Here is a 12,823-nt window from a genome sequence, read left to right as displayed (position 1 = left end):
AGCTCCCAATGTACGCAGGCAACGCGGCGCGCATCTACGATCCGCAGCCGGACTTGCTGGAGCGCGGCCCGCCCAAGCGCGTCTTGCGTGAGGAGCAGCATATCGGTGAGATGGTGGCGTCCTCTAAGAAGCGCGTGACGTGGCGTTTCACGTTGGGCGAGTCGGACCGTACGCACGAGGTGGTGCTGATCCACTCCATTATGAGCTACAAGAAGGTGCGGTAGACGTAGACAATTTCGCCCGGGTGCTGCGAAAAAGAGAATAACGGACAGGGACCTTTGGTGAAAATGCGTTGCTTGTGCAGATAGTCCAATACGACGGTCGCCAGATGCACTTCTCGTCGACTGTAAGTGAACGATCAAGTTGAAGTGGTTGGAGGATTTGGTATTGATTTAACAGACTGGCTGGTTGTGGCGTTGTGGGGGCATTACAGGCGACTTTAGGAGATTGGAGCTTCTCCATGATCCTAGACGGACTTAACGTGGTTATGGAAGTCCGCATTAACGACATGGAGTCGGTCGACGTCCCGAAATATGGTGCGATTGTATAAGGACGCCTTACGACGACAAGATCTGTGGCTAATCAGGATGTTGATTGGCTTTGTTTGGTTTGTAAGACTTTGTCATTGACCGAATACCGTTCCGTCGCTGGGATGTCTATCGTCGCAAGAAACACGCTACCACTACGTCCACTTATGCGCAACCGAATGCTCCTACTGGAAGTAAGTTCTTGTGTAATCAAACTGTTGACTGCGTATCTTACAGGAAGTTTGACGGGTTTTGCTGGGAATCAGATGCCTATGGAACGCACCGCTGGGGGCCTAATGGAGCTATTCCACCATCGCAGAATGAGTCTCAACCCTATCGTGGCTCGTTTTCTAGTGGCAATCGAGGCCCTTTCACGGGTAATTCTCCACCGTCAGACCGCACGCAGAGCCTCGGCCACCAGGGACCTCGTTCGCGAACGTCGTCGGAGCACAGTACCGGTAGTAATGGACGCACTCGCAGCTTTTCAGGACAGCAGAACCGACAACAAGGCTTTAGCGGTGCAAAGCAGAATAGTGGGCAGCGTTCTTCCTTGCAAGCGCAGAGCGCTCCATTTGCTTCGACCACGACCGCTACGAACTCTCACCGGCAACCACCTCCGGCTCCAGCGGCGTCTAAGAAGCAGCCTGAAATCAACCTCATAGACGACTTTGGTCCCAACGTGAGTGTCTCGGCGCAGTCGCTGATCTTCGATCCTCTGGTCAGTGTGAGTACCGTGTCACTTAAAACGCATGCATCGTTTGTGATGATTGATCTCATGTTTTGATTGCTGTGACTCGTTAGACGAAGATATCAACTGCGGCGGATTCGATAGCCCAGAACTCGTCGCAGCAACAACCAGTACAGCAGCAGCAAGCGCCACCAACTGCTTCGATTCCCCAGCCAACGGCCTATGTCGATCCGTTCGCTTCCGTTGCAGCGCCAGTCATGACCAAGCCTGCCGGCAGCATCAATTTGGACCCATTCGCAACTCAAAACGCTAGTGGCAGCTTACAGCAGCCTCAACCACAGCCACAACAACAGCGACTGATTCGTCAGATGCCGGTGGGCAACGCGGGGTATCAGCAGCCTCAACAACAGCAACCGATTCGTATGATACCGACGGGCAACGTGGGGTATCAGCAGCCTCATCAACCAACGGGAATGCCGATGGGAGCACCTATGGGGGGGATGGCGATGCAGCAACAAGGAATGCAAGGCTCCTTTACAGGGCAGCCACAGCCTGTTGCACGTGGAGGTATGGGCAACGTGAATTACAGCATTTCTCAGCTTATGAATCCGGCGAATCTGCAAAGCAGCCAGCAGAACCAGCAGGGTAAGTCCATAAACATTGATCCGTTTACTACTCTAAGCCGTTAGCTTGGGAGGATTAAGCATTCGCTTAGGACATGTGCCAGAATATCAATGTCGAAAAGAAACCTGTCTTTCGAAAGATCGTTGCTCTTGGCGACTGATTTGTACTGCTGCCGATTTTTCTATTAGCCTGCAACTATCGCGGCATCCTTTCCAAGGATACTGCTGAGGCTTCATACCCTGCCGCTTTAATTCTCTGATCGCCTTCCAACTCCCTCAATTTTGGCGCTTTTGGTAATCTGCAAACGTTGTCTGCTTGCACGGTCGATTGTTTTCTCCCGCAACTTGACCTCTGCAGTGTGGAACGCCTGCAGTTCGATTGTTTGCCCCGCAGGAACGAACACTCGTTGCCCATCCAGCTCTTGCGTACCGTACACGCCAGTTTGTTTGCAGTTACTCGAGCAGAACCGGCATGATGATGGAGGAACACGCTGCAAAAGATTTTCCTTAAAACAACTCCACATTTCCACATGCTCCTCGATTCGTGGCTCGAGCGCTTATAAGTAAATTTATGTAGGCTGTAGTAAGCTACCGTAGTACATGTACTTTGAAGTACATGTCACACAGAGTACGCGACCTTGCACTCACAGGAAGAGCTGCGTGTCAATCGTAAATGTACTCTTGTGAGCATTGCTTACTGTACTGACTGGTATGCTATAATAAGGTGGTACAGTTCGTGTGTACTTCTACTTCTCAACACTGGTGCATCGACATGCACTCTTGTGTCGTTTCACCACCACGGCAACGATAGGTGAACAATGGATGAAGATCATTTGTTTGGTGACAGAAATTGGCTTGCATTTGCATTTGCCTCTATTGGAATAATTTACAGACACAGTCATGCTGTGCCTTCGACGGTCGGTGCGAATATGTCGTCGAGCGCCTTCTAGTTTACTGTATACCACATCCAGTGTCGCTGGTGCTCCAGCTCATAGCCGACGTGTACTTGCGCGTGGCCTTTTCCAGCGACATGAGGTGCGGGTCGCGGACCTGTAGTGCGCGCATGCAGTCGCAGAGCTTAAAGAGGTACTCGAAGTTGGGGCCGCTGAAGCCGCTGCGAGTAGCGATCTCTTTGGCCATTTCGTCCACGGGGGACGGGCCGAGGAAGTCCGAGTTAGATGGTGTGGCGATGTAGACCAGCGCCTTGCGAACAACGCCGTCGACGCAATGCACCTCAACCATTTGGCGGTCGTAGCCCGCTTGCTCACGGTTGTCAAGCTTGGTGAGCGTGTCTTGCACCTCCTCGTCGGGCACCTTGTACAGACGGCCCCAAGTAATGTGATCGCCCGCCAGGTGCGCGTGCTCGTCGTCGAACTTCTTCATCTCTTCACGGCTGATGAGCGTGACGACGCGGCCCTTGGCCTCGGGTGAGCCGCGGTGGTCCGGGCTGCCCTGCCAAAAGCGGCGATGCCAGCCCTCGACGTAGCCAAATACCGTGTCTTCCGCGGGGAACTCCGTCTTCCAGACGATCGACCCGTAGCCAAATACCCACATGGATTTTGAAATATGATAGAGGGGTGGGGAGTGCGGAGCTGCTGCTGCGAGTCTTGATGTGCCGCTGATGAGGCAAATTCCGGAATGAGCTGCCGAATGGCAAGTGCCAAAGCGGCCAGCAGTTGCATTAGCCCTACCCGCAATACCTAATTTGTGTTTGAGCAAAAACTACAACAAGAAAATTCCCCCGCGAAATGCGACGCTGGCGGGCATCCAGACACGATGCATGCAGTGGACCTCGATAGTGGGGGCGGAACGATGACCCGAGGTGTCGTCGTCTCGATACTGTACCGCTTGAGGACTACATGCACTTGTCCAGTTGTGGGCCACACTGTCGTTTCTGCAAATATTGTTTTTAGTGAAAGCCACATGTAATTTTAGGACACACGAACCAGGTCTGAAGTTGACAGTGAACCCAGCTGCAACGCCATTCGCGGTTGGAATCTGTGCTATCTAGCCGAACATGCAGGCCACTCATACTCCGCGCAGTACGCGACGGGAACAGCCTCCGTATCAATTCGTGCAGGACAGCCGCGTAGATCTGCTTGTTGCAAAAGAAATGGAGCTGCATTCTCACTTCGAGCTGATTGGGCAAAGACTGCCACGTACACCAAAAGGCGCAGTTTAATTCAATTTTAAAAGGTCCCTTTTTATATCCCTTTGACGACGTTACGCTGGACCGGTTTTGGGAACTGTAACCTATGCGACCAATGAGAGCGGAGTATCCGAATGACATGTGCGACTGTAGTCACCGTGGTAATTCTCTGGGGCGCTATTGGTTAGAGCATCAAGTTCAGATTGGTTGGAATGGGATAACAACGGAGCTAGAAATAGAGCAATATGGTGCTTACACAAAAAACAAAACAAAAATCCCGCTGTCAGAATAGCAATGTCTTTAATAATGAAGTATGCCTCATTCTAAAGTAACAGCGAAGACGGCGCAGGAAATCAAAAGGCGCAGCGCCACCGTTGAATTAAAATTCCAGAAAGTTTATCAGATAGACGCACTATTGAAGCTTCATCGCTACTACTACATGTAGAAAAAGGTTAATAGTAGTTGTCGTTCAGCGAAACACCTGTACGAGAAAGCTTCGCCGCCTTAATAACGAGTCCTTATTCATTTACCGGTACTTAAGTAATAACACCGCCACGTTGGACGTGTAAGAAATTAGCTGTTCATTCACGGGCAAAGTGCATTTGGGTACACGATATTGCCCTAATTCTAAATTTGGGTACCTCGAGCCTGTTGAAACGCCCCATCCCCATCCACCACCAGAACTCCACTTGGTCACCCTCAGCGGAGGCGTTGATAGGCCCGTCGGCGCTGCAGAAGACTCATTCCACCGCTCCATTGGTGGCTCCGTGCCGCCGTCACACCAGGGAGGGACCTCAAGTGAGCGCATCCTGGCCGTTGCATCGAGACTCGTCACCGCGGCTAAGAGCTTGACGCTCAAGTCGGAGAGGAAGCCGGGCGAGCGCTCCTGCAGCACCAGGCGCAGCGGTTGTTGACGGAATCGAACACGCTGAATGCTGATGGCGGTGACTTTATTGCTGGCTGATTGGCTGGGCTCGTTGGAACACTTTGACGCCAACGCAGCGACGACGACATACACGAGTTGATCGAAAGAGAGCAAATCAGGAAGTAGTGTTCTCCAGGTTGGAGACCTGGAATCAAGCACTGACCGCCCGCCAGCTTTAAAACGATGTCCTAATGCGTTCGTAATCCTCGCTGAAAGTATTATCGGACAGGCTTAGCTATTTTTACCAATGATACCGGAATCGTACCCCGCACTTGCCTTCTCAATGCGAACCTATAGGTCGAATAAAACGAAACACAAACGAACGTGAGCAAGGCGAGCGCAAACAAAACGTGATAAGAGGAAGCGTACAGGAGCAATTTCCATAAGTCAGTAGTTACTACTGAGATCGGGTGATTTGATTTGTAAATACTGCTATTGTCAGCGAATCTTTATGAAATAGTACTTCATTTCATATTCAAATTAAATAGTATAGTATTCTACATATGATGCGCATGCTAACAACATTTTTTTAATCTAATATGGAAATTCAACGGCACTCAACAGACGTTGACTTGGTTTTCTATTGTTGTCGTCGTGCATTCGTTTCTCACTGCTACAAGCCCATTTCTCTGTTTCCTCTCACCAGCTCGTTAGTTTCACGAGGCACACAATACACTGACCGAATGCTCCGCTCTCGAAACACGAAAAGCTCGCACTTTCGGGTCGGCTCCTTTCGTGGTGAACGTGTCAGAGCTGGATATGGCCAGGTCGCTTGGCTTGTTGAGACAAGATGTACCAATTGGAGTGACAGACTGTAGCAAGAGCAACTACAGTGTGGCGTACCAGCGGCGAGAGAACATCGGGATCGAGACTCACGGATCTCAAAAGGCAATTCAAGAACGCTGCAAAGAACTTGCTCAATCGTCCGGCTTTCAGTTGTTTGTCAAAAGCTTTCAGTAGCAAGGCAAACGATAGTGGAAATGCAAAGTATGTCTGCAAAAAGCTGAATGGTCAGCAATTCTTCGACAAGACACCTCCCTATGACGAAATTGAGTGCCCGTTTGCTATCAATGTCAACGGAGTTGACGGAAGCTGGAAGGTGACTCGCATTAATTTGCTCACAACCACGTCATGCGTGTGGGAATCACAGAACAACCTGTAGTAAATGATATTCTAATATTACCACTTCCAAATAGGTAATAGTACTTCTATCATGCTACACTCAATATCACTCTAGCGAAGATCTACTACCTGCGTCCAGTCTAACTGAGCCAATCCCTTGGCAGTGGACAAGTTGTCTCCAAAACAACCTCTACTTAGGCTTTTCCATGGCCTCGTCGCCCAAAGCGTCATCACTAGAGCCGTCGCACTCAAAATCCCACATCCCCACCTTGTCTAATTCTTTTTAATTGAATTTACCTTTCTGTAATACCGGTTCGCTTCTTTTCTTTTTGCCTTTTGAAGAGCTACGGCCTTGGGACCGCATCCGCGTTGACGGTTTAAATGGTTCTTTAGCTTAGTCGGAGCTAAAGGTGACCTTGCAGGATGGGCAGGTTCGGGGCAGGCGCTTTTTGGGTCGGCCCAATTTCTTCTTCGAGAGGTTGCGGAGTACAGGGGCCATGGCGTGGATAAAATGGAAATGAGAAAGTTGTTTTGTAAGAGCATGTAGCTCTACTTCATGCATTCGATGGTTGAGCATCACTGTGTATTACTATTATGCTACTACCCAGGCGTAACACATCTAACGCTTGGGACAACTACTGATCAGTACTTTACACGCACCAACCGATCTCAGTAGTAACTACTGATTTATGGAAATTGCTCCCGGCTACAGTACATGTATTAATACTATCTATTAAGATAGAAATACAGTAGTCAAAGGCTGCAATACCTCATTGCTGTGGCTTGTGAGCTATCTTACTCGTCTTGACTCACGACGAGTAAGATAGCACGACTCGTGAGAGCTGTGATACGAAATAATTTGTTAGGACCGACCAAATTTTCAAATGTACCGTAACACGTGCACACTGTGCAGCACAGTACGGTAAGCTGTACTGATCACCTGATAATTACAGGAAGTGTGGACGCAGAACTGCACGAGCTGATTTAATAATATATCAGTAAGTTTCCCTCGCTGGTTGCTACTGTGCTAGGAAATACTCACCAATGCTCTATCAGGCATGATTGGAGCGGCGCTTATTCAAAACTTGGACACCACCCCGGTCGAAGACGGCAGTCCTGTAGGAAATCCAATCTGGTAATCCGATCGTCAATTTTGTTGCTATGACATGAATGTCAACAACGATAATAGGGGTTCTAACATAGAAGTCAACGCCGTGCTCGAAGGCCAGCTGCACCAGGAATCGACCGTATTCTTGTCGCTGACTCCATCCGAGACAAACAGGCAGGGTGGGATATACATGGAGACTTGGAGAAGCCATGATGCTTGGGGTGTGAGTGTAGAGCATCCGTAGCCTACAGGATACTACGTAGTACTTCTTACTTATTATTGCCAAGGGTTATTGGGGAATTGACATGTATCGGTGTTAGGGGGAGAGTCACATTTGGTAACTTCATTCAGACCGATATATGCAGGCCTCCATAGTTATCCTAGCTGATGACGCTTAAACAGTGTCTGCGATCTGGTCACCCTCGCTCGACAAGAAGCCTAGCTCGTCTTCCTCGCGGATAGTGGGGCAGTCTCGAAGGATAGCATGTGAAATAGCAAGGGCGCCGCTGTAAAGATATCATAGTACAAAAGTCAGCCAAAGATTGTCGAGCATTTACATAGTAAACTCATACCTGGCCGAGCAGATCGTGAAAAGAATCGATCCTCCGAAAACGACAATGACAGCAGCGCTCACTAAAGCAAACAAAACATATTCGTGAGCTCAAATATCATCAGCACCACACTTTTCTAGATCAGCAACGTACCACCGAGCATGCCGAGCTTCCGCTGGTCGGGTGTTACTGTGCGTCCCATAATTTTCGTCGGATTCTCGGGCGACTCGTTCGCCGTCGCGCTGGACATGTAGAGCCAGAAGCCGCCCAGGCAGATCAGTACGAACAGGAAGAACGGGTTCAGCAGACTGCACAAATATCAACAAACAGAAATGGTCACAACGTTTTGCACACTACTCTCCTGCTCACTACAAGTATTCTGACACTATAAAGCCACGTACATGGTGACCACGCCAACAAGAGCAGCAGAGATGGCGTAGTTAGCGCTGAAAAAAAGCGCGTTCTTACGGCACCGTGAGGCCAGAACGTCGCGTCCTGGCACATTGAATGGCTTCTCCTCGCCTAATAGCAGGCCATGCAAAAGACTGCGTCAAGAAGGACTCGTAAATGATATACGGAAGGCGACTTAACGCACCTAGACCGAAAAACTGGGAGATCCCGCGTACATTCCGGATGTCCACCGCCTTGAGGAGCAGATTGCGAAACTTCTGCAGCGCGTGCTGTGGAACCTCCACGGTGATAGTGCCTTGGGGCTCTTCGGAGGCGACCTTCATGTCGGTATTGCTGATGGTTCTTGTCTGATCGTGAGGGAAGAGAAGTGCCAAAGAATCTGCTGGCAGACTGTGGTTCGCCTAAAATAGTCCTTACTAGCGAATCAAAAATAATTGCAAATCTTTTATTGACCAATCGTCGCTGACCTAAGATCCTTACTGCAGAGTGAACGTCACTTCAACTTCAGCTATTCAGCCCGCACTCAGCGATGCAGACACGCCGACAGAGAAGCGAGGCTCCCATGGGGAAGATCTGCCAGCTGAACGACACGCCCGACGAAGACGGTTAGTGGATATCACTCTGGCCACCTGTTCGTCTTCGCTTCTCATCTGGCTCGAAGCCGGTGAGAAAATATAGCACGCCTGACGCTACATGTTTGTTATTACCTTTGCAGCTCGCTCTTATGACGAGGATAAGGTCAGCTATTTCACTAGTATGACATGTAAATGATGACAAGCGAGCCCATGCGTCGTTTTATTACGCAGGAGAATGAGGTGAATGCGGTGAAGCCAGGGCGTAAGAGTAAGCGGAAGGATGGCGCTCGGGCAGGGCTTGGCAAGAAGGTGCTGTCTAAGAGACAAAAGGTTGACAAGTCAACAGGGAATACAACGAGCCAGGAATCGCCGCCGATCTTCGTCTTCAAAACGTCAAAAACGTCGTTCCGCAAGAGGAAGCAACTCAAACTTGAGCGACAACAAAACGAAGATGAAAATAACAAGAAACGTATCGAGGACTTGGTTGCCTATTTCAAGAATTTAGACAATCTGAAACTCGAGACGGCTTGAAGCGCTGTGAGGTGAGAGGTTGTGCATTCTTTGTTTTGACAAAACAGTCTCATTTTGGGGGCTAACCTAGCTCATTCCGACTGCACAGTCGCTAGCGCCTGAAGCTGATCGCAGTATCGAGGACTTTGGTGACGCGTCCGATTCTCTTCCGCCTTTTTAGCCAGTCGAGGGGCATCAATCACTACCGTTTCCTTGAGAACGTTGAAGACAGCCTCCTGCATCCAAGCATGAATTAATTACATCTGAAAGCAGTAAAAAAAATCCCAAAAGAGACTCTGTTTTGCACGCTTGCTTACCTGGATGTCGGGCTCCGAATCATCTAGGTGGACAAACAGGCAGTCCATCGTGTAGTCAATAATCGTTCCTCTAAAATGCTCCTTCGGGGCGGCCTTTAGAAATGTGGTAAACGTCTCGCAAGCAGCTATGCGCACAGTATCTTTGCTATCGTCCAGACGCTTTAAAATCTCCGCATAAAGCTGATGAACCGGATCCTCTGTCAAAGACAACAACAAATCGCGGCTAGTCAAAATGCTGTATCCAGAGTAAGCTTTCACATGCATGTCTTACCTCCCAAACACCCAGGCAATGCCACGAAGAGGTATTGTAGCGCCAGGCAGACCAGTTGACGAGTCTTGGCATCGCAGTCGTCCATTGAAGACTTGAGCACAGGCAGCATCTACGATCACACTTAATTAACACAAACGGCAACCAATGGGATGATGAAGGACCTCGAGATGGTGTACCTGTGGAGCCGTCTCAAACAGGCATTGCTGGTCGGCGATGCGCTGACGAAGAAGTGTATACGCGCACGCTACAGCCACTTTTCTGGAAATACCACGCCGTGTCAGAAGCCTGCAAAGGGACTTAAAACAGAAGGACCAACCTACCTAATGGTGGCAGCAACGCGTCCTCCATGCCACACGATGTTTGGGATGATACCCCTCTGGAGCAATGTCACACTATATGGCTTGAAGGCCTGATGGACAGGAGGAATTGACATGCGCGTTCAGGTCGGCATGAACTATATTAGTGAAACCCATCTGCTATCAAAACGTACCTGGCTGATGGCATCCGTTCCTAGCATCGTCTCCAACAACGCAAGAAAAGCGAGTCGAACGTCAGCATCCTGATCTGGTTCTAAGTGGGCCACAAGTACAGGCACAATTTTGCCCAAGTTTTCTCCACAAGCCTAAATAAAAACAAACAAAAAACACCGTAGTTGTCATGATAAGTTATAAAAGTCAGTTCATGGGCAGCAAAGACAGACAAAAGGGATTTCATACCGCTACTCCACGCCGGCAAAGTGAGTCGAATAGTACGCAGTTTGGGTCATTCTTTTGCCATCTTGCACTAGCATCCGTAGGGGGCCTCATCTTTTCTAGGAGTTTGCCCATATAGCGTACGTATAACACCTGAAAGCATGAAAACAGAACGGACATATGAGAGATCGCAGTTCTCAAAAGGATGATACCAGCATTAATCAGAAACCTCAACAGGTTGCTCCACTTTCGAAGCTAGCTCCTCCATGGATTCGGTCGCCTGAAAAAAGCACGTCAGCACTAGCGCATTCAGAGCTCACCGGTCTTTGTGAAGCCAACGTACTCTTTCATGAGCAACCGATGCTTCCGGAGACGAGGCCAGTAGATGGTTTAGTACCCAGAAAAGTCGAAAGGAGATCTCGTCCTTTCGCGCGAGTAGTGGTCCAGCAGTCCTGATAATACTTGAAATGACACCGGCCAACTGATCTTGTAGATCTGCAACTTCGGATTCGCGCAGACCAGCATCACACAGCGCCTCTGTAATAAGCTACATTAATTCCCAGTGAGGAAAATTGAGTCAGCCCCGAAGAAGTAGAAGTAGCGTGCGAGTTGTATCGGAGCCCCTCTTACCTCCAGGTGAGATCCGATCGTTTTTGTTGTCATCCCCTCAATGCTCATACCCAACAGAATTAGCCCATTTGTGCGATGTTGAGCAGTGTCCTGTCCTGCCAATCTTCCAGCTACCATCGGCAGCAACGAAGCCAAAATCATGTGCGAGTCTGCGTAAAACCCAACAACGCCCAAGCATGCTTTCACGCTGCTGTAGACGGCTTCTTCGTCGTCACGGCAGATCTTGCCCAGTGCTGCAAAAACCTTATCGAGGAATGGGTTCATGTTCTGCTCCAGCAAAACCAGATAAGCACTAAGAATTTGAGTGTTACGCTCGCGCACATGCACAGTCCAGTCTCCAGTTTTCTCGAGTAGATCCGGCAACACCTGTGCTCGAATACTTGTAGCAAGTTTTCGGGCACCAAGAGGCGGGCGAGTATCGAAGAAAAGAGGCGGCGTAATTTTCGCAGCCTCCGCATCCACCTCCATAAGCTCCACATCGCCTGATTTGACACCTCCGTCTTCACCCCGAGTCTCCCAGATGGCTGAAAGCTCATTTAACTTGGCGAGTGAAAGCGCTCGTACTTCAGGAGATTCATCGACGACACCAGCCAGGAAAATCGGGAAAATGGACGCTTCAAACTGCTGAACCTGCTCAATCTGACCAAGCCACGCAGCCAGTGTGATGACCAGTTGCCTTCTCACAGACGGCGCATGATCAAAAATGACCTTATTAACTGCTGGTAGCAGCACCTCCTTTATGAGCTCTGGCAAAGCTTCTGAACCACAAGGAACCGCAGCCTCCAGTGCTTGCAAAGCACATACACGCACACGACTGTGTTGGTGGCTTAGATTAACCACCATAGGTCGCACGATTGTACCGATTTGCATTCCCACGCCGCTTTTCCAGTTCTTGGAAATGAGAATGACGCACTCCGCCGACATCTTCTTGGCGTCCGGGAACGGGTCCACCGCCGTCTTGCCCAATGCGTTTGCCAATTCCGTGATTACGTCGCGCAACGACGTCGGTGAGTCTTTAACGGCAGCGAACTGCTTCAGGAACGCGTACAGCAATTGTAGAATTAAAAGACGGATCTCCTCCGTAGGCTCAGGGTATGGCATTTTGCCCAGTCTAGCGTCCACCAGTGCCACCAACTCCTTCAGTGTCGCGTCCGACGGTTCCAGCGCCCCGTGCTCGCACAAGAGCAGTAGAGACGTAAGTGCTCGCTCACGACACTTTTCGACAACGTCACTCTCGGCGCATAGCAGCAGCGGACGCTGCAGGTTGGAGGCGCATAGAGTACGCAGGACCGCCGTAGACACACGCGTCGCCTCATTCTGTATCGCACGATTGAGCTTGTCGGCAGCACGGCGGCGCACGCTGCGGTCCGTATCAGCCAAACAGTTGACGTCGCGCTGCATCTTCATGGACAGCATGTTGTACGCGCTCTCATCATCCGGAGACAGCGCCATGGTGGATCAAATGACTCGCCACTCGCCTCGACCTTAGATCGTGCAACCTAATGATCAATCAAGCAACATTGTGCTTTATGTTGCGTTTGACGAATGTTGCGCTTCAGTGACGTAAGCACTTCAACTTGGTGAACAAACATGAAAGAATACGTCCTCATTGCAAGCGTGTACACTAGCTCTATGTCTTCTACTGTTGCCTCTATAAGAATACGAATTGCTCAGATGTTCGGCAAAAGCCCGCCACGAGCGTGGTCGGGAGCCATGCTGCTGAC

At 49.9% G+C, this 12,823-nt stretch overlaps 5 protein-coding genes across 5 annotated transcripts; 2 read left to right on the top strand and 3 right to left on the bottom strand.

The window, feature by feature from the left end:
* Positions 1-8: 8 nt before the first annotated feature.
* PITG_03341 (uncharacterized protein) lies at positions 9-1,311 on the top strand (the record flags this gene model as incomplete). Its single annotated transcript, XM_002906368.1, has 5 exons — positions 9-215; positions 305-346; positions 434-536; positions 617-721; positions 794-1,311. 5 exons carry the CDS (start codon positions 9-11, stop codon positions 1,309-1,311), a joined length of 975 nt encoding a protein of 324 aa, XP_002906414.1.
* Positions 1,312-2,789: 1,478 nt separating this feature from the next.
* On the bottom strand, positions 2,790-3,435 carry PITG_03340 (uncharacterized protein; the record flags this gene model as incomplete). Its single annotated transcript, XM_002906367.1, has 1 exon — positions 2,790-3,435. The coding sequence occupies one exon, from the start codon at positions 3,390-3,392 to the stop codon at positions 2,790-2,792; it is 603 nt and encodes a 200-aa protein (XP_002906413.1).
* Positions 3,436-7,395: 3,960 nt separating this feature from the next.
* Positions 7,396-8,460, bottom strand: PITG_03339 (uncharacterized protein; the record flags this gene model as incomplete). The annotated part of the gene is made up of 5 exons (XM_002906366.1): positions 7,396-7,648; positions 7,715-7,775; positions 7,847-8,001; positions 8,095-8,215; positions 8,289-8,460. 5 exons carry the CDS (start codon positions 8,425-8,427, stop codon positions 7,537-7,539), a joined length of 588 nt encoding a protein of 195 aa, XP_002906412.1.
* Positions 8,461-8,633: 173 nt separating this feature from the next.
* PITG_03338 (uncharacterized protein) lies at positions 8,634-9,479 on the top strand (the record flags this gene model as incomplete). Its single annotated transcript, XM_002906365.1, has 4 exons — positions 8,634-8,709; positions 8,820-8,842; positions 8,911-9,221; positions 9,299-9,479. 3 exons carry the CDS (start codon positions 8,634-8,636, stop codon positions 9,208-9,210), a joined length of 399 nt encoding a protein of 132 aa, XP_002906411.1.
* Positions 9,223-12,551, bottom strand: PITG_03337 (uncharacterized protein; the record flags this gene model as incomplete). Its single annotated transcript, XM_002906364.1, has 10 exons — positions 9,223-9,425; positions 9,507-9,703; positions 9,778-9,886; positions 9,954-10,035; positions 10,098-10,186; positions 10,268-10,399; positions 10,494-10,622; positions 10,699-10,749; positions 10,813-11,016; positions 11,100-12,551. 10 exons carry the CDS (start codon positions 12,549-12,551, stop codon positions 9,282-9,284), a joined length of 2,589 nt encoding a protein of 862 aa, XP_002906410.1.
* Between the last annotated feature and the right edge of the window lie 272 nt (positions 12,552-12,823).

Source organism: Phytophthora infestans, genomic scaffold, assembly GCF_000142945.1.
Source record: "Phytophthora infestans T30-4 supercont1.4 genomic scaffold, whole genome shotgun sequence".
Lineage (NCBI taxonomy): Eukaryota > Oomycota > Peronosporomycetes > Peronosporales > Peronosporaceae > Phytophthora > Phytophthora infestans.
This window is presented reverse-complemented; position numbering and strand designations above follow the sequence as displayed.